Source organism: Lynx canadensis, chromosome F2 (genome assembly GCF_007474595.2).
Source record: "Lynx canadensis isolate LIC74 chromosome F2, mLynCan4.pri.v2, whole genome shotgun sequence".
Classification (NCBI taxonomy): domain Eukaryota; kingdom Metazoa; phylum Chordata; class Mammalia; order Carnivora; family Felidae; genus Lynx; species Lynx canadensis.
This window is the reverse complement of record NC_044320.2, coordinates 65,870,097-65,890,126: the sequence shown is the minus strand read 5'-3', so window position 1 is coordinate 65,890,126 and position 20,030 is coordinate 65,870,097. Positions and strand designations below refer to the sequence as shown.

At 34.5% G+C, this 20,030-nt stretch overlaps 1 protein-coding gene across 1 annotated transcript in view; it reads left to right on the top strand.

Annotated features, from left to right (window-relative positions):
• The window catches only part of CSPP1 (centrosome and spindle pole associated protein 1), a 142,275-nt gene that overhangs the window by 34,715 nt on the left and 87,530 nt on the right, over window positions 1-20,030 (top strand). The window contains 4 exon segments of the mRNA XM_030303813.2: window positions 9,985-10,088; window positions 15,187-15,267; window positions 16,599-16,700; window positions 17,628-18,067. Of these exon segments, the coding sequence (XP_030159673.1) occupies window positions 9,985-10,088; window positions 15,187-15,267; window positions 16,599-16,700; window positions 17,628-18,067 (727 nt within the window).

Below are 20,030 nucleotides of genomic sequence, written 5' to 3'. Positions count from 1 at the left end.
TGAAGTCATATGATATTTGTCTTTCTCCAACTGACTAATTTCACTTAGCATAATACCCTCCAGTTCCATCCATGTAGTTGCAAATGGCAAGATTTCATTCTTTTTGATTGCCGCATAATACTCCATTGTGTATATATATACCACATCTTCTTTATCCATTCATCCATCGATGGACATTTGGGCTCTTTCCATCCTTTGGCTATTGTTGATAGTGCTGCTATAAACATGGGGGTGCATGTGCCCCTTCGAAACAGCATATCTGTATCCCTTGGATAAATACCTAGTAGTGCAATCGCTGAGTCATTGGGTAGTTCTATTTTTAATTTTTTGAGGAACCTCCATACTGTTTTCCAGAGTGGCCACACCAGTTTGTCTTCCCACCAGCAGTGCAAAAGAGATCCTCTTCCTCCACATCCTCGCCAATATCTGTTGTTGTTATGTGTTGTTATGTGTTGTTATGAGTTGTTAGCCATTCCGACAGGTGTGAGGTGGTATCTCATTGTGGTTTTGATTTGTATTTCCCTGACGATGAGTGATGTTGAGCATTTTTTCATGTGTTGGTTGGCCATCTGGATGTCTTCTTTGGAGAAGTGTCTATTCATGTCTTTTGCTCATGTCTTCACTGGATTATTTGTTTTTTGGGTGTTGAGTTTGATAAGTTCTCTATAGAGTTTGGATACTAATCCTTTGTCTGATATGTCATTTGCAAATACCTTCTCCCATTCTGTTGGTTATCTTTTGGTTTTGCTGATTGTTTCCTTCACTGTGCAGAAGGTTTTTATTTTGATGAGGTCTCAATAGTTCATTTTTGTGTTTGCTTCTCTTGCCTTGGGAGATATGTTGAGTAAGCAGTTGCTGTGGCCAAGGTCAAAGAGGTTGGTGCCTGCTTTCTCCTTGAGGAATTTGATGGCCTCCTGTCTTACATTTAGGTCTTTCATCCATTTGAGTTTATTTTTGTGTGTGGTATAAGAAAGTGGTCCAGGTTCATTTTGCTGCATGTCGCTGTCCAGTTTTCCCAGCACCACTTGCCGAAGAGACTGTCTTTATTCCATTGGATATTCTTTCCTGCTTTGTCAAAGATTAGTTGGCTATACGTTTGTGGGTCCATTTCTGGGTTCTCTATTCTGTTCCATTGATCTGAGTGTCTGTTTTTATGCCAGTACGTACTGTCTTCATGATTACAGCTTTGTAATACAGCTTGACTTTAGTACCTCTTAAGTTTCTTGACTTCTTCATCTCATGATACTGTTTTCAGCTCCTTAGCTACCTACTCTAATTGTCATATCCTAGACTTATGTTGCCAGTAACTGAATTATAGTTGCAAATATTTTCTTTGATGACCACTTCCATTTTTTTTCCAGCTAATTTTATCTTGTACCCTGCCTCCAACAAATAGTCCAAGTAATTGACATTCCAAATAATGGACATTACTATGACCTACCATTGATTGATTCAACTCCCTTATGGACCTACTCTTTCATTATTTCCTTCCTTATGCAGTCTAAATTCTGTGGTCCAGTATATTGACTCCCTTGCACCCCCTCATCTTTCTTGCCTTTCTTTCCCTTTGTCTTATAAAGTACTGACTACTGATACAAGGTGGGTCCTCAATCCTGTTGGTTCTACTAAATTTCCCTAATGTTCGCTGTCTGACTCTACAAGGCAGCTGTTTCATCTTTTTCCTCTCTGTATAAATTCTATTCTCCAGTCCCCAGCCCATGGTTTTACTTTGTATTTCACTGCAAAAATCGAAGTAATTAGAATTTACCCTTATCTCCTTCCACCTGTCAGCCAACCCACACCTGTACCATATATTCTGCCTTGTCTTCTATTACCAGAGATTGTCATTGTGCCTTAGACCAACCGCTTTACTTATATAGCACCTTGTCTTCCTCTTTGACTGAAAATACTATCACTTCATCAATTTTGTTCTTCATCTGAATCACAGATATTTTTCCTGTTAGATCATTTATTTCAGAATCTATGCATTGCTATAATATCTCCTATTTTATAAAATCCTTTATGTTTCTCCAGCTACTGTCAATTTCTAGGTTCTTTTTAGCAAAAGTTAGAGTTGTTTATATTTATTATCTCCAAGTCCTCTCACCTTCGTCTCTGTCAAACTTGTCCAATCAGGCTTGCTTTTGTGCTGCTCACCCACAAAGATCAAGGTAATAGCCCATTACATAGCAACATTTAATGAGCGGTTCTCACATCTCATATTTTTCTTTCTTTCTTTTTTTTTTCCCAAAGATTTTATTTTATTTTTAAGTAATCTCCACACCCAACATGGGGCTTAAACTCACAACCCCGAGATCAAGAGTTGCCCGCTTCACCGACTGAACCAGCCAGGTGCCCCTCAAATCTTATATTTTTCAACTTAACTGCTCCACCTAACATCTTACCACTTCTAGAAGTATTTTCTTCACTTGGCTTCTAGAGTCTTCTGGTTTTCCTCTGATCTTACTAGTTCCTCCTTGCTTAGGAAAAAAGCAGGTCTGGGACTGACTATCCTTAGAAGGGCCTGGTTGCAAGGCTGATCGTTGGCTAGTATCTGGAACTTAGCTAGCAGACAATTCCCTATACTGACATAAAACTTACCTTAAATGATAGGGCTCATTGTGCCTAAATTTTATAAACCATGTGACTTATGCAGAGCACCTGCTTTCCTTTTGGGGAGTCTGGAATCTTGATATGTGCTAGACAAAGGGTGCCTGTCTGAACAGCTCCAAACAAACTATGGGCACTGAGTCTCTAATGAGCTTCACATATGTTGTCAGAATTTGTTGCTGGAAGAATTAAGCATGTCCTATGTGATTCCATTGGGGAAGAACCGTAATTATGAGTATAATGCATCCTGTGAATCTTTCTAGTGAATCACCCAGAAGGTACCTCTGAGGACTCCCAACACACACCTTTTCATTTTTTCTGGTTCCTTTTCAATTCCCACACTAAACTTTGGGTACTTGAAGGATCCATCTTCCATGACCATAGTCCCTATGTGTTTTTTATCCAGGTAATAACTCTCAATCTTATGTCAAAAATACTGTTGATCTGTATTTTAGGCTCTAAAATTTTCTTGATTTATTTTATTTTTCATGCTCAGAAGTAATTATTTTGGAAATCAAGTAAAGTGATTACAGATGAACAAAGTAAGATAAAGAGATTTTACTCTTGTTACTAGAATTTTTGTGTAATTTTAAAAAAATCATCTTATTTTATCTTACTTTTTTTTAAGTAGGCTTCACTGCCAACGTGGAGCTGGGTATGGGGTTTGAACTCAAGGCCATGAGATCAATACCTGAGCTGAGAGCAAGAGTTGGATGCTTAACCTACTGAGCCACCCAGGCATCCCTAAAAATTCTTTTTAAATACAATTATACTCATGGAAATTTGGAAAAGAATAAGGAAGAAATAAATTACATTGTTTAATTTAAAAAGTATCAGAAAAGAAGCAACTGCAGAATTATCAATTGCAGAGAAGCTCTGAGGTTTAGACTAAGCTAAAAATACTACAGTTAATGTAAAGATTTTGGAACTCAGGCAACAGGAAATTGTTGATGGTTTTCTAGTTTTTTAAGTTACATTTTCTATTAACATTCTTTTCAGCATTTGTAGTCTTAGGTTTCTCTTATTACAGATTAAATGCCAGACATTCTACTGCCTTTTTGCAGTTTGTGTAAGTCAAGTGAGTCCTTTGTAGTCATACCTTTGTAGCTAAAGTTTGAGTACAGTGTCCTCCTCTATTAAAGCAGTCATGTCACTTGATAACTCACCTGTTCATGAAAAGTCCTTTTATTATTTCCTATAACTAGTCTTTTGATTATGTTTACATAATAACTTCTGATGGTGATATAATGAAAGAAAAAACTAAGTGTTCCATGGTAATTTGTTTTATAAAGCATTTATTATGAGTGCTATGTTAGAAGTAAATTAATTTTAAAAATATTGTGTACTTTATTTTGAATAGTTTATTTAGCCCATAGCCACTATAGAAACTAATACTTCTAATTGATGTAGTTCTGAAGCATAATGTTAACTGGCTTAGAGTCACTGATGTTGTACTTGAAGTGACATCACTTCAAATGACCCTAAGGTGACTACTGCTTTACTTGCCACTAGAACCATCATAAGACAACTACTCTGAATAAGTAAGTCTGATCATGTTTCTTAGCTCATTAAGTCCATCGAGATGCCATAGTTAGTGCATAGTTTAAAATGAACAGAATATTAAAATTGTTCCATACAGTTCTTAATTTTCTCTTACCTACCTCTAATGCCATGAAGTGTTGGTACTGGATGACAAAAGAAGAATTAAAAAGTTAGTATTTTCTGTTGACTAAACCTTAAACTAATAACATTTAAACTAATTCAGAAGGCATTATGTATTATTCTTCCTTGTCTTTTAAGACAGTATTATTTGAGTTAATAGTAAAAAGCAAATATTCTTGATAAATAAAATTGAAATCAGTATAAATAGTAATTTATAATTGAAAATCATATTTTAGTTTCTATTCTTCCACATAAATCCAGCAAGCAGGATTGGAAAACAGTGGTAAAATCTAAATATATGACTTCAGAAAGCTGTAAATTACTGTTCCCCGAGTAGGAAAGCCTCACATGGTGGGAAGCATCATCCTTGTTTTCTTTTTCTCCTTGACACAACAGAGTAACCATTGTGACTAAGGATATGTAACTTTAGTTACTACTTATTATGCTTTCCATGCAGACTGCCTAAAAGCAGAAATGAAATATTAAGAATTGTGTTTTTTCCCATTCTCTCATTCATTCCTCTTATTCAGGCATTCATTCTTATGTACTCATTCATACATTCATTGAGTGAACGTTTCTTGGGTATAGCTTGTATGCCAGGCATTATAAAATTGAAGAAAGCATGGCCTTACATTCATTGACTTCATAGTTTTGTTCCATGTGTGATACTCTATTCTGAATGTGAGAATCAAAAATTTCTCTCTTTAGGCTTCAATTCTGTTATGTTTAAAAATAAAGTTAGATTCTTTTTGAGGAAAGAATGCTTTTCTAGGATGATTTAAAATTTTAAGCATATGGGATATTTTTGGGAGAGTGTTGAGAGCATCAGTGAGAGGATTCTAAGGAATCCTCTGCTTTACCCACTATTACCAGGATTATGGAAGCCAGAGGTATGTATCAAGAGAATTCCATGGTGTTCATGGTGGAAAGTGGAATTTAATTATTCCATAAAAATCAACAGACATTCATTTATATTTATACTGGATGGGTCTTTCCCCCCTGAAATATTTCAGTGATGTAATAAAGCAGAGATATGATACTTTTATGGTAAGTCCCATCATTTAGGTGCATTGTGTGCGAATAAAGTACAAATATGGTGAAATTCATAGCAGTTTATAAACTGCAGTTTGTTATTTCATCTATATTTTCATTAAGGAAAATAATTTTATTCTGTTTAGAAATGATAATTTTTATACTATAGTATTACATATTTGATTTTTTTAATTTTAAATTAAAATTTTGTATTTTATCAGTTTTTTTCTTCCTCCAAAATGACAAAATGAAGGAATTTACCCCAAAAGAAAACGGGAAGAAATGACAGCCAAGGGCTAAATTATTACAGATATAAGCAAGATCCCTGAACTAGAATGTAGAAACACTATAATAAGAATATTAGTTGATATTGAAAAATGCATAGAATCCCTTTCTGCAGAGATAAAAGATATAAAATTTAGTCAGGACAAAATTAAAAATTCTGTAACTGGGATGCAATCTTGAATGGATGCCTTAGCAGCAAGGGTGGATGAAACAGAGAAGCGAATTAGTGATTTAGAAGATAAAATTATGGAGAATAATGAAACAGAAAAAAAGAGGGAAACAAAGGTAAAAGATCACATTACAAGACATAGAGAACTCCGTGACTTATTAAAAAGGAATAACATTCTAATCATAGGAGTCCCAGAAGATGAGAAGAGTGAGAAAGGAGCAGAAGGTTTCTGTGAACAAATTATAACAGAAAACTTGACTAATCTGGGGAGGACACAGACATCAAAATCCAAGCAGCACAGAGAACTCCCATTAGATTCAACAAAAACCAACTATCACCAAGGCATATCATGGTCAAATTCACAAAATACACAGTCAAGGAAAGAATTATGAAAGGAACGAGGGAAAAAAGTCCTTACCCTATAAGGGAAGACAGATCAGGTTTGCAGCAGACCTATCCACAGAAACTTGGCAGGCCAGAAAGGAGTAGCAGGATATATCCAACATGCTGAATCTGAAAAATATGCAACCGAGAATTTTTAATCCAGCAAGTCTTTCATTCAAAATAGGAGAGATAAAGAGTTTCTCAGACAAACAAAAACTAAAGGAGTTCGTGACGACTATACCAGCCCTGCAAGAAATTTTAAGGGGGACTCTTTGGAGAAAAAACGAAACAAAACATAAAAGACCAAAAGCAACAAAGACTAGAAAGGACCAGAGAACATCACCAGAAAGTCCATCTCTACAAGCACAACAGTGGCACTAAATTCATGTCTTTCAGTACTCACTCTAAAGTTCAATGGACTAAATGCTCCAATCAAAAGACATAGGGTAACAGAATGGATAAGAAAACAAGACCCATGTATATGTTGCTTACAAGAGACCCATTTTAGACTTAAAGACACCTGCAGAGTGAAAGTATGGGAATGGAGAACCATCTATCATAATAATGGCCGCCAAAAGAAAGCTGGAGTAGCCACACTTATATCAAACAATCTAGATTTTAAAATAAAGACTGTAGCAAGAGATGAAGAAGGGCATTATATCATAATGGGTCTATCCACCAAGAAGATCTAACAATTGTATTTATGCCTCCAACATGGAGGCACCTGGAATATATAAATCAATTAATCACAAATATAAACTTATTGATAATAATACCATAATAGTAGGAGACTTCAACACCCCACTTACAGCAACAGAGTGATCATATAAGCAGAAAATCAACAAGGAAACAATGGCTTTGAATGACACACTGGACCAGATGGACTTAACAGATACATTGGGAATGTTTCATCCTAAAGCAGCAGAATACACATTGTTCTCAAGTGCACATGGAACATCTCCAGAATAGATCACATAATAGATTACAGTTCCAGACTTCAAACTATATTACAAAGTTGTAATCATGAAGACAGTATGGTACTTGCACGAAAACAGACACTCAGATCAATGGAACAGAATAGAGAACCCAGAAATGGACCTACAAACATATGGCCAACTAATCTTTGACAAAGCAGGAAAGAATATCCAATGGAATAAAGACAGTCTCTTCAGCAAGTGGTGCTGGGAAAACTGGACAGCGACATGCAGCAAAATGAACCTGGACTACTTTGTTACACACACACAAAATTAAACTAAAAAATGGGTGAAAGTCATAAGTGTAAGACAGGAAGCCATCAAATTCCTCAAGGAGAAAGCAGGCATCAACCTCTTTGACCTTGGCTGCAGCAACTTCTTACATGTCTCCGGACGCAAGGGAAACAAGCAACAATGAACTATTGAGACCTCATCAACATAAAAAACTTATGCAAAGCAAAGGAAACTTATCAGCAAAGCTAAAAAGCAGCCAGTGGAATGGGAGAAGATATTTGCAAATGGCCTATCAGATAAAGTGATAGTATCCAAAATCTGTAAAAAACTTATCAAAAGTCAACACCCCAAAAACAAATAATCCAGTGAAGAAATGGACAAAAGACATGAATAGACACTTTCCAAACAAATCCAGATGGCTAACAAACACATGAAGAATTGCTCAACATCACTTATCATCAGGGAAATAAATACAAATTAAAACCACAATGAGATAGCACCTCACATCAGTCAGAATGACTAAAATTAACAACTCAGGCAACAACAGATGTTGGCAAGGATTGGAGAAAAAGGATCTCTTTTGCATTGTTGGTGGGAATGCAAGCTGGTGCAGCCACTGTGGAAAATAGTATGGAGGTTCTTAAAAAAGTAAAAATAGAACTACCCTACGACCGTGTAATTGCATTACTAGGTGTTTATCCAGAGGATACAGGAGTGCTGATTCGATGGGACACATGCCCTCCAGTATTTATAGCAGCGTTGTTGACAATAGCCAAAGTATGGAAAGAGCCCAAATGTCCATCGATGGATGAATGGACAAAGAAGGTGTGATATATGTATTTATAATGGAATAATACTCAGCAATTGAAAAGAATCACATCTTGGCATTTGCAACTAATGTGGATGGAACTAGAGTGTTTTATGCTAAGCGCAATAAGAGAAAGACAAATACTATACAATTTCATGCATATGTGGAATTTAAGATACAAAACAAATGAACATAAAGGAAGGGAAGCAAAAATAATATAAAAACAGAGTAAGACAAGCTATAAGAAACTCTTAAATACAGTGAACAAACAGGGTTGCTGGAGGCATATTTGTTGGGGGATGGGCTAAGTGGGTCATGGCCATTAAAGGAGGGCATTTGTTGGGATGAGCACTGGGTGTTATATGTAAGTGATGAATTACTAGGTTCTCTTCCTGGAATCATTATTTTTTTTTAATTTTTTAAAAATGTTTTTTATTTATTTTTAAGATAGAGACAGAACATGAGTGGGGATGGGGCAGAGAGAGAGGGAGACATAGAATCTGAAGAAGGATCCAGGCTCTGAGCTGTCAGCACAGAGCCGGACGTGGGGCTCGAACTCACGAACTGTGAGATCATGACCTGAGCCGAAGTCGGACGCTCAACCAGCTGAGCCACCCAGGCACCCCTTCCTGGAATCATTATTACACTATATGTTAACTACCTTGGATTTAAATTTTAAAAATGATAATTTTTTTATACTGTAGTATTACATGGTAGGAGTAGAAGAAGGGAGAGGAGCTTCAAAAATCTAAACACTCAATATCTGTGCTTCTTGACATAGTATTTTACTGTTAAAATGTTTCCAAAGTAGTGTTATTTGATTTTAACTGCTTTGTTGAGATATAATTTACATAGTATAAAATTTACCCATTTAAATTATACAACACTGATTTTTAGTGTATTTACAAGTTGTACAGCCATCCTGTTACCATCCCAAGATGTCATTTGGTTTTTGAACTCTATGTAATGAAACATAATTCAAAATTAAAGTTTTCCTTAAAATATTAACATCCTTTTACAGAATTTCTGTTGGAATGATGAAAAATTCTAGAAGTGGGCTCACCTTTTGTGTGTGTGGTGATTGTTGCACAACACTGTGAAAATACTTAATGCCACTGAATCATATGCTTAAAAATGGTTATAATGAAAATTTTGTAATATGTATATTTTGCCACAACAAAAATTAATATCCATTTATGTGAAGTCAGAATTGGTGGCTTAACATTAAAAGTTTTTGGAAATTTCAGCCTGAGCCACACAGTTTTAATAATTTTTTCTCAAACATTTTATAATAAAGATATTCTTAGGTTAAAATCACATTATTAATTAATTAAAACAGAACTTAAAATTGTTGTATTTGTTTTTATAGAGATTTCAGTAGGGTTAAGTGAGGAAGTAAAGGTAATCAGCTTTTCTTTGCTTTAATTTTGTACTCTGTGAAAAGCCAGATGCCAAACAATGCAGAACCATTTATCTAAAGGGGGTAAAGTAAACGTGCGCATGCACATACACACAGATAGACACAGTAATTTAAAAATATCTGTTTATAAATGCATAAAATCTCTGGAAGGAGATGCAAGAAACAGTGATGTTGGTTATTTTGGGCAGGAGAACAAGGTGACAGGTTCATGGGTGGGAGGCATATTTTCCCTATGTGAATGTATGACCTACTGAAATATTTTAAATAAACAATTCATTATCCTGATCCTGGTCTCAGAATCAGCATGACTGTGTTCTTACCTACTGTGCTCTGGTGACAGCATATTGTATTGAAACTGACATTGGTTTGAAAATGAGCTATATTACTTAAGTTGTTCTCTTTCTAGGAATTGATTATGGATTAAGTTTACCACTTGGGGAAGATTATGAACGGAAGAAACATAAACTAAAAGAAGAATTGAGGCAAGATTACAGACGCTATCTTACTCAGGTAATAAATTCTATTAATTTATGCTTCAGATCTTATGCTTCAGAATTCTTCTCCTAAATTATTTTCCTAAGGTTTTAGTCATATGTGTTAATTTTTAGGTTTTCAGTGGTATCTAGCAGTAGGATATTACAGTGAAAGTTAAGTGACATGTATGACATTGGTAGAAAAAAAATGGTGCTGAGAACTAGTACCATTGACTCTTGACCTTTGGAACAGGGTAGTGGGCTTTAATTTTAAATCTGATGGTAAGTTCTGGTTGTTCATGTTTTCTGTAGAGTTATCATGGTTTAAAATAGCCCAATTATGATTCCAAACTCCTCTACTCCCCCCAAACGTATTAAAATGACACATGGGGTTCTAGTTGCTAATTATTTTCCTGTCAGCTAAGCTTATAAAAACTTCATTTAATATATTTATTTAACCTCCCAAGTCTTTGCTTTATGATTTAATATATTTACTTAGCAGAACCCTTGTTTTAAGTATATTTGGTTAAATTATGTAATTTCTAAGCTTAAGATTTCTTGTAGTTTTCAAATGCAATTTATTTTTGAAGTTATCAAATTATTTTAAACAATCACGATGTTTCTAGTCATCTCAAGATATTCTATAGTTTTTTCATACTTTGTAATGTTTGTTCCAAATGTTTAAGTGGTTTCTTATTTATTCTGATGTGCACATGGAGAGAAAGAACTTTGAATACTTTGTTTCCCTTGACTTTAGGGTATTACACAAGCGAAAAGAAAGGTAGGGTTGCCTGCAAAACGTTTTCCTTTCATTTTTCTTCTCTTTTCTTTTCTTTTCTTTTCTTTTCTTTTCTTAGATCTAGTAGCTTGCAGTTATTTTCATTTTATGATGTTGCTCTCAAACTATTAAGAAAAATAACTTCATTTGTGATTTTGACTTTTTGAATGGTAACATTTTGTATCCTTTTACCAATGTCAGTCTATACATTATAATTTTCCATTAATACAATCAGGCACTATTCCTTTTGATTCCTGCTTTGCATTTATTTTTATTGCTTTCTTATACATCTTTTAGAAATATTCTATGGCCCATTTGTTTTCAGCATGCCAATTTTTTTCTTTTAATTTTGCTAATCACATTAAAATTAATAATACTCAGGATATTCTAAGATGTTTTTAAAGTGTGTTGTCAGGATTTGGATTACTCAATATTTTTGCACCCAAACGCATGGACTGCATTTGTAAATTTATACTGGAAAACAAAAACATTGTAGTTTTACAGAACTTTAAAAAAGTATCTCACGCATCCATCATCATTCACCCAACAGTTTTTAAGCACTTATGAAGACGAATTTGTCTTCAAGGGGTCTTAAGAGTCTGGTTGTAGAGATGACATCATACAGGTCAGAAACTGATACCTAATAAGGATATAATGATTAGGAGAGACTCCAAGGTGTTATTTTGTAAGACACGATAGGTAGAATTTGGATACACTAGAGGGTGAATCAAGGAGAGGACATTTTCCAGATGGAGAATATAGAATAAAGAAGGACTTAGAAGGGAGGCTTTAGCTTTGTATGAATGAGGCATATTGGGTTTACCAGCCTGGGTTGGTTAGACTAGATTATTTTTGAGAGTAGTAAAAAATAATGATGTAGACAGATAGGAAAGCATCAGATTAGGTTTTTTTAAAGGAATTTTATTTGTGTATGTATGTATGTATGTATGTATGTATGTATTTTTTAAGTAGGCTCTATGCCCAACATGGAGCTTGAACTCACGATCCTGAGATCAAGAGTTGCATGCTCTACTGACTAAGCCAGCCAGGTACCTCAGATTAGGTTATTAATTTCATATGTGTGAAACACTATACCTCCTTAAGCAGCCTGTGAAGAGCTCAATAACTATTTTAGGACTGTTCTGCATATTAGAGATTCTTAGTGTTTATTTTAAATTACTGCTACAGATTTTTAACTCTTCTTTTCCCGCTAATTTTCAGTCTGTTCATGCTACTTTCCACAATGATCCTGTTTCTTACCAATTTAAATACTTCATTGTCTCCTCACTGAGCTTCTGGATAAAAATGCATATTCCTTAGCATGGCATTTGAAGTCTTTTGTGTTCCAGCCTGCCTCCCTGGCCTCGTACTCAGTTTTGTCCCCTCTCCCAGCACTCCTTTGTTAGGTGAGGTTTTCCTCTGGTATCTACCATTTTCACTTATCTACTTCATAGATAGAAGATTTTAAAAAAGAATGATGGTAGGAGGCATAGGAAGAAATTGCCTTTATGAAGGAGAGAAAGAATCAAGAAAGAAAAAGAATCAAGGAGTACAAATCTTTAAATTCAAATGGATATGAAGGAGTTTTGGTGTTGGAGTATCAAGAATGTGGTTATGATAGAGGAGCAGTAGTTTCTTAATATGCAAGAGACACATTTTGGTGGACATATGAGAAGGTGGACATGGAAAGGAAGGCAAGGGAAAAAGAAAATAACATAGGATTTGGGTAGGTGGCTGCAGTGGCTTCCTTGACCGCTAGAATATGTATTTTCCAAGTCTACTCTTTTTAGATATTTTTTTTGTGGCTTCCAGACTTGGATTGTGTGGATAGTTAAATTACAAAAAATCAGATCTTTAAATTTTGCCAAGAAGAGCCATTAAAACAGTTAATTACCATCTCTTTCCCAATTTTTAGAACAAAAGACACTTGGTCATCTAACATTGCAGGGAGAATATATTCTCAGGAGAATAATTTTTATATTGAATTAATAAATGTGTATTTCCAGCCCAGACTTCTCTCCTGAACCTCACACTTACTCTATTTGGCTACCTATCTTAGAAATCTAATGGGTATCTTATGTTGAACATGTCCAAAAGAGAACTCTAGATTTCTATTCTTCCCTCTCCCATCCTTTAGAAGCCTGGAATGTTTGTAGCCTGTTCTTTTAATTTTTTTTGTCACAGTACTTATCATCTACTAACATACCATACTCTTCCTTATGTTTATTATTTCAATTTCCTTTGCTTGAGTGTAAGCTTTAGGAAGGCAGGGATCTTTGTTTTCCTCACTGATGCAACTCAGATGTTTCAAACAGTTTGGGACATAGGCTCTCAATATTGAATGAATGAGCGAATGACTAAAATTTAGACTTTTGAATAACTCACTATATTGTCCTTATTATGTTTTTCATTTTATTGAAAATTTCAAACATTATCCTGGGCCTTTATAGGGAGTGGGAATTGCCCAGTGAAGGAGTGAGGGTGCTGTGTCTCTGTCTTCCAAGGGTTGGAACTCTGAATGTGTTTTTTGCACATGTATAACTACAAAATGGCTAGGTTTATAGGGTACTTTTTATATAAGGGTTAAACTGATTCAGGGATTTAGTCAGGTATCCTATTGTTTTCCTTGACAAGTAAGTTTAGAGTTCTATACAACCAACTTTCATATTAGCTTTTGTAGCACAACTTATTTGTAAACTATTATTTGTAAATTCAGATTCAGTGAAACCTTTCTAATCGCTTAGTTTTATTAATCACTGTTCCCAAATGTTTTAGATATAACTGTATTATAGCAGTTGGTACATTAAATTGTAGTTATTTGTTTACATATTTGTTTCCCCAGCAACACAGTAAATTTCTTACATATAGGGAATATATTCTTTTTTTTTTTTTTTTTTAAATTTTTTTTTTTTTCAACGTTTATTTATTTTGGGGACAGAGAGAGACAGAGCATGAACGGGGGAGGGGCAGAGAGAGAGGGAGACACAGAATCGGAAACAGGCTCCAGGCTCTGAGCCATCAGCCCAGAGCCTGACGCGGGGCTCGAACTCCCAGACGGCGAGATCGTGACCTGGCTGAAGTCGGACGCTTAACTGACTGCGCCACCCAGGCGCCCCTATATTCTTATCTTTGTCTCCCTACCACCAAAAAAAAAATAACTTTTGTTTTAGGTAGTCAATAATTAATGAATAAGTAAAAGGCATGGAGCTACATAGGTTAACAAATATTGATTGATTTAATCCTCATAAGCTAGTGATTTAGATCCCTGTTTTACACACAAAAGAACTGAGGCAGAGAAGTTAAATAACTTCTAGATTGTGACTACAAAGTAGCAGTACCAGAAAGTTGGAGATCATATATATTTTTTTCTAATCCTTGTGATTGCTTTATAGCCTTCAAAGAGATTTTGCATTCTTTTTTAATGTTTATTTTTGAGAGAGACAGTGCGAGAGTGGGAGAGGAGCAGAAAGAGAGAGAGGGAGACACAGAATCCAAAGGAGGCTCCAGGCTCTGAGCTGTCAGCACAGAGCCCAACATGGGGTTTGAATGCACGGACCTCAAGATCATGACCTGAGCCACAGTTGGACGCTTAACTGACTGAGCCACCCAGGCACCCCGAGATTTTACATTTTTAATCCTCTTTGATCATTATGCCAGCTTTGGTAGATAGGCAGAGCAGTTACTATTCTCATTTTATGGTAGAAGCCTAGGTCAAGAAGGTTAGGTAACTTGCTCAGTGTGACAGAACTAAGTGTTGGGGCTAGTCCTGGAGCCTATGTCTTTTGACTCCTAACCTGATGGTCTTTTTACTACACTGTATTGTCTAAATGTTTAATGATCAAGGATGGAGGTACACATAAGGAAACAGTGTTCGTAGTTTATATCTTCTGGGATTTGAGTGGATATCCACTCATAAATTATTACAGGAAAATTAGTAAACAAACATGATTGCAGTGTGCACACGGATCTTGGTGAGCAAGTTTAAATTGGCCTTAAGAACAAAAGGACAGTAGGGCACTGAGGATGAAGAATATGTGTTTAGATGAGGAATATAAATTGAAAAAGAGTTTCCTTTTTTCCCATGCTTTTGAATCATCTGGAATATACATATATGTATGTAGCAGGTGAAAATTAAGACCTGATTCTCTTCTTCAGGGAGTTGTTGATTGGAAGAAAATTCTGTTTCCTAATTACTTTTGTTATGAACTCTGTAGAATTGTACTTTGTGTCTTCATCTCCATTTCATTCTTTTGCTCTGCATAAGTAATCACTTAGAAAATAGAACGTAAGACACATTTATGGAACATTTTATAAAGGCAATTAGATAATATATTTTTTTTAATGTGTATGTATACAGAAAAATTTTCTGTCCACGAGTGAAACAGATCCATCTACTCTGGGAGTTTCTCTTCCTATTGGTGAGAGGTTATCTGCTAAGGTAGGTGAATAGGAGTAGTTATTGTGAGTAATAGTTTTATGAGGCATCAAGATAATTAAAGAACATACTCCTGACTTAAATCCAAGGAGAAGATTATATCATTTCCCATACTTGAATATATGCCTTTTTAAAAAGTCTGCGGAGTCTCTGTGCTGTTTTTTAAAAAACTTTTGAAAGTAACATTTATAACAATGTAAGATACCTTTAATCTGTGAATTAATTGAGTATATAGAATATATATTTTTCAGCATTGGTTTTGAGCTTTAAGTTCATTTCATGTGTCACAGTTATCAGTGAGATGAGTAGATGAGAGTATACTGAGCTTTTATGTAGGGTGAGGTCTGGGGCTATTTGAATGTATTGCTATCACTGCACAAATAATATGTCCATACTCTTTAGAGATGGACTGATAAAGCACTGCAAAGCTAGGTGAGCGATCACAACATAGTACATAAGACAAATGGGCAGTAGTAAGCTTCAAAAGATGACCTAGTTAAATCTTTAACTCTTTTTTAGATTGTGCTGTTTCAATGACAGTGGAAGTATTAAGGCTTAAGAACATTTCCTGTGTTTCAACAAAACATTTACCTTATAATATATTAGTGTCTGTGATAATTTTACCTTCTTATGTTTAAAATACAACAAGCAACTTCTTTATATTTGGGAAAGAAATGGTTAGCAGCAGGTGTTTTGGCTGTAGGGTGGAGGAATAGAGGCAGGAGATATCCCTGAGAAGGAAAGAAGGAAGGTAACCTGGTCAAATCTCCTTGGAAACATGCTGACAACTCTCCTGGCAAACACACTCATGTATTTACTAGTGGGACGGTTTTATTTATGAATGCCTTTCGCAGAGCGCACCTGGATTTTCTAAGATTGCTGTTGGTAAACGAACCTAGAATCCCATGGATTTATGGGGCATGGCTTTTTTGAAAATGTTAACTAAGTGATGTAACTTATAAAATGTATAAAATGGAGATGTTTCACAACCAAAGCACCTCCCTTCTATTAATGACTTCCTGTGTTAACCTGGACCTAAGTGTGTATTAATAGTAATGCATATTTTAATTTTTTTAAAATAGTAATGCATATTTTAATTTTTTTAAAAAATAGTAATGCATATTTTAATGTGACAAGAAAGGATGTGGGGAATTGCATTGGTGGTCTCAGACCTTTTCCTGCCCCTCTCATGCCTTGCAACTATTTCTATCCTTGAAATTATTAGCAGTGCTTGATTCTGGGTAATATCTTATGTTGTATGTGTTTGATTGGACATAAAGGTACTTTTTTCTGAAGTTGGAATTTTAACATTACCTTTTGGTTTTTATTTTAAGGAAAGATTGAAACTTGAACGCAACAAAGAATATAATCAGTTTCTCAGGGGTAAGGAAGAATCCACTGAAAAGTTCAGACAGGTAGAAAAGAGTAGTACTGAGGTAGGTTTTCCTTTTAAAGTAAATCTTTAACACCAAAGGTTGAATATTTTGTACTTAATTGATAATATTTTTGTATGTTAAACATTTCACTTGGTTTTTATGTAAATATTTTAAAGAGTAAACCAAATTGAACTAAACTCAGGACAATATTTAGTTTTATAAATGGTTTTATCATATGTTGAAGAACTTACCCTACTTTTTAACTTTATTGGGGAGGTATAATTTTAGAGATTGACTTTAAGTGATTTTTAGTTTTTAATTTTAAGTGATTTTTAGAACATTGACAATTTCTAGCTATATATATATTTTTCCACATTTAAAAATGGTTGATGTTACGGGCACCTGGGTGGCTCAGTCGGTTAAGCGTCCAACGGGCTCAGGTTATGATCTCGCGGTTTGTGGATTTGGGCCACACGTCGGGCTCTGTGCTGACAGCTTGGAGCCTGGAGCCTGCTTCAGATTCTGTGTCTCGCTCCCTCTCTGCCCCTCGCCTGCTCACGCTGTCTCTCTCTGTCTCAAAAATAAATAAAACATTAAAAAAAAATGGTTGATGTTTTTGGGGCCCAAAAATTGAGCACTTTCTATATTCTTTGTGTTAAGAATTTAATTTGAAATAATTGGAAGCAATTTTACCTGCCAAAGTATGCTTTAATATTTCCTGGGATAGGAATTTGCATTTAGTTTATCCTCTCTTTTTGTACCCACTTACTTATATCACTGTTGATTGTTTATTTGATATTTATTATGTTTTGAAGGATAGCATTTCCATGAAGGTTTTTTTTTTTTTTTTTTTTATAAAGATATTTCTTTGGGTGATTAAGCCTTGGAGTTGAGATTGTAAGTAGACTCAGCGTCATTTGAGGGTTTAATTACCTTTTAAAAAATAGAATTGTATTAAGATCTGTTTCTTGTTTTCTATTTGACTAGCACAAGAATCAAAGAAATAAAAAACCTATTAGTCAGGTTAAGCCTGATTTACCTTCACAAATACAAGCATCTTGTGAAAATTCAGAGGGTCCTACGAGAAATGTCTTAACTCCTTCGGAGGCATATGAAGAGCTTCTAAACCAAAGAAGACTAGAGGAGAACAGATACCGACAACTAGATGATGAAATTGAATTAAGGAGTAGAAGAATCATTAAAAAAACTAATGAAGAAGTGGGCATTTCCGATAAAAAACATCAAAGGTTTGCCAGCAAGGCTGACATTCCAGAGAGAAGATTTAGCAAGTTTAATGATTATCGTCTTTTTGATAGACACTATTATAGACCAGATCAAGATCCTGAAGTAAGTGAAGAAATGGACGAGAGGTTTAGATATGAAAGTGATTTTGATAGAAGACTTTTGAGAGTGTATACAAATGACAGGTATTTACAACTTTATTTTTATTTTCTTTGTTTAATATTAATGTTATTTTTTATCATTATGCTAGGGAGAAGGAGTTTCATTTGATTTGCATATTTGATTAATTATAAGATGCTGTCAATTTTAGGTTATACCATTCTTTTTTATGTGCCACTGAAGGAACAAATACAATTCCTGAAATGGCAAGAAAGGAATAAAGCTGTAATAAAGCTGTGACACTGAAAGGCTACAACTTTTATGTAAAATTAGATGGAAAATAAACTTTTTCACAGAAGGGGACAGAAAGGAATCTTCCATGTCTCAACCTTGGCACTGAACAGAGGGTGTACAAAAAAAAACTTGCCTGAGATTTTGAACTGTAAGCCAGTACTAATTGAGGTTTGCAGTCTGAATTCATGTTGCTACTATTGTCTGAAAAACCTTGAGGCAAGAATTCAGTGTGGTCTCAGATTCATAATGCCGCTAGGTGACTGACAGGGGAAGAACTCTTCTTTGCCATAACTTGACTTAAAACCAGGTTGATGGCAATCCCAGATTCACATGTTAAAATGTGGATAAAAAGGACATTTTAAAATAGATGAAATACAGCTTATTCCTTTAATTTTCCTATGCTCCTAAGTACTTGTATCAGTATATTTCAGTGTTTGTAAGTCACTTATTAAACATTTACTTAAGTAAAATGATACCAGGTTTTTACTGTCAGATTTTCAGGTGCTTTTCAGTTTTTTTGATGATTGTTTTTGGGACACTATTTGTAATTTCTTAACTGCTACACTGGGGTTTTATTTTATTAAGTCATTTACCTTAATACTTACAATTTGCTATATTTTAATGAACTTTTGATTTGGAGATAGAAATATGGCAGGGTTCCATATTTGTCAGTGACTTGTTAACTTGCAAGTGTTAAATCTAAATTTTCACGAGTTTATGAGACCTGTTTCATTAGTCCAAATAGATTACTTTTTAAATATTTTAGAAAATTTCTGAGATCTATTGCTGTACATTTAGTATTCTAAATATTAGTTAATCCTAACTAAATGTTAATATTCTAAATATTAACAGAACCTTTACAGTCTGTTGTCTTCTACTTCTTATTCTGTAGCTGTTATCGCCTGCTCACCCAGTCTTTTTAATTAATATTCACGCTGATTTAAGTGATATTAATGAAAGATTAGAATTTTGCAGTGCTACTTGTCATTATCTCTGATTTGAATTGTTTGTGCTTCAGAAAATACTCCAAATCCTATAATGTTTTATATTTAAAAATGTTTATAACTGAAGGTAGTCAGAGGCTGCCTAAACTAAAAGAGGTCTCAAATAGGGAAGTGCAGGTAATCTTGGACTCTTGGTTCTGCCTTCTTTGTACATGAGAACATTTTTTTCCTTATGGTGTCTGTTTATCTTTAAAGTATAATGTAATGCTATCTTTTGAGTTTGGAATTGCAAGAAACTTATGATGATTGCTTTTAAAAAATATTTTGATATATTTTTTTGTAATTATATCCTGTGATAATTTTAAACTTGAACAAATTAATTTCAGCCTAATTTTTTGAGAACTAGCTTATTTTCTTATGTATCCTATAAATGAAGTGAACTCTTTCTATATAACCTTTCCAGGTAGCATTTTAAGAATAGATTAAACATGAGGATCAGTGAGTATAATTCCTGGTGTACATTTTAAAATGTTTAAAAGTATTTCTTCAAATTTAAGTCATTATTATATGTTACTGCACTTTGTTAATGCATAAACTTACATCTCCAGATGTAGGTTTTTCACATATGTCTCTAAGACATTTGAAGTTAAAATTTAGTTTCTGTATTTCAGATTTGTAGATTCCTTAATTCCCACAAAAAGTTTATATCATTCAATAGTTTTTATTTAGCAGGCAGAGTGGTTGGTAGGAAAAATGACTCTATTTATTAGTGAAGTTTTTTGAGACTAAAGAAATGTGTAACTATATGTGG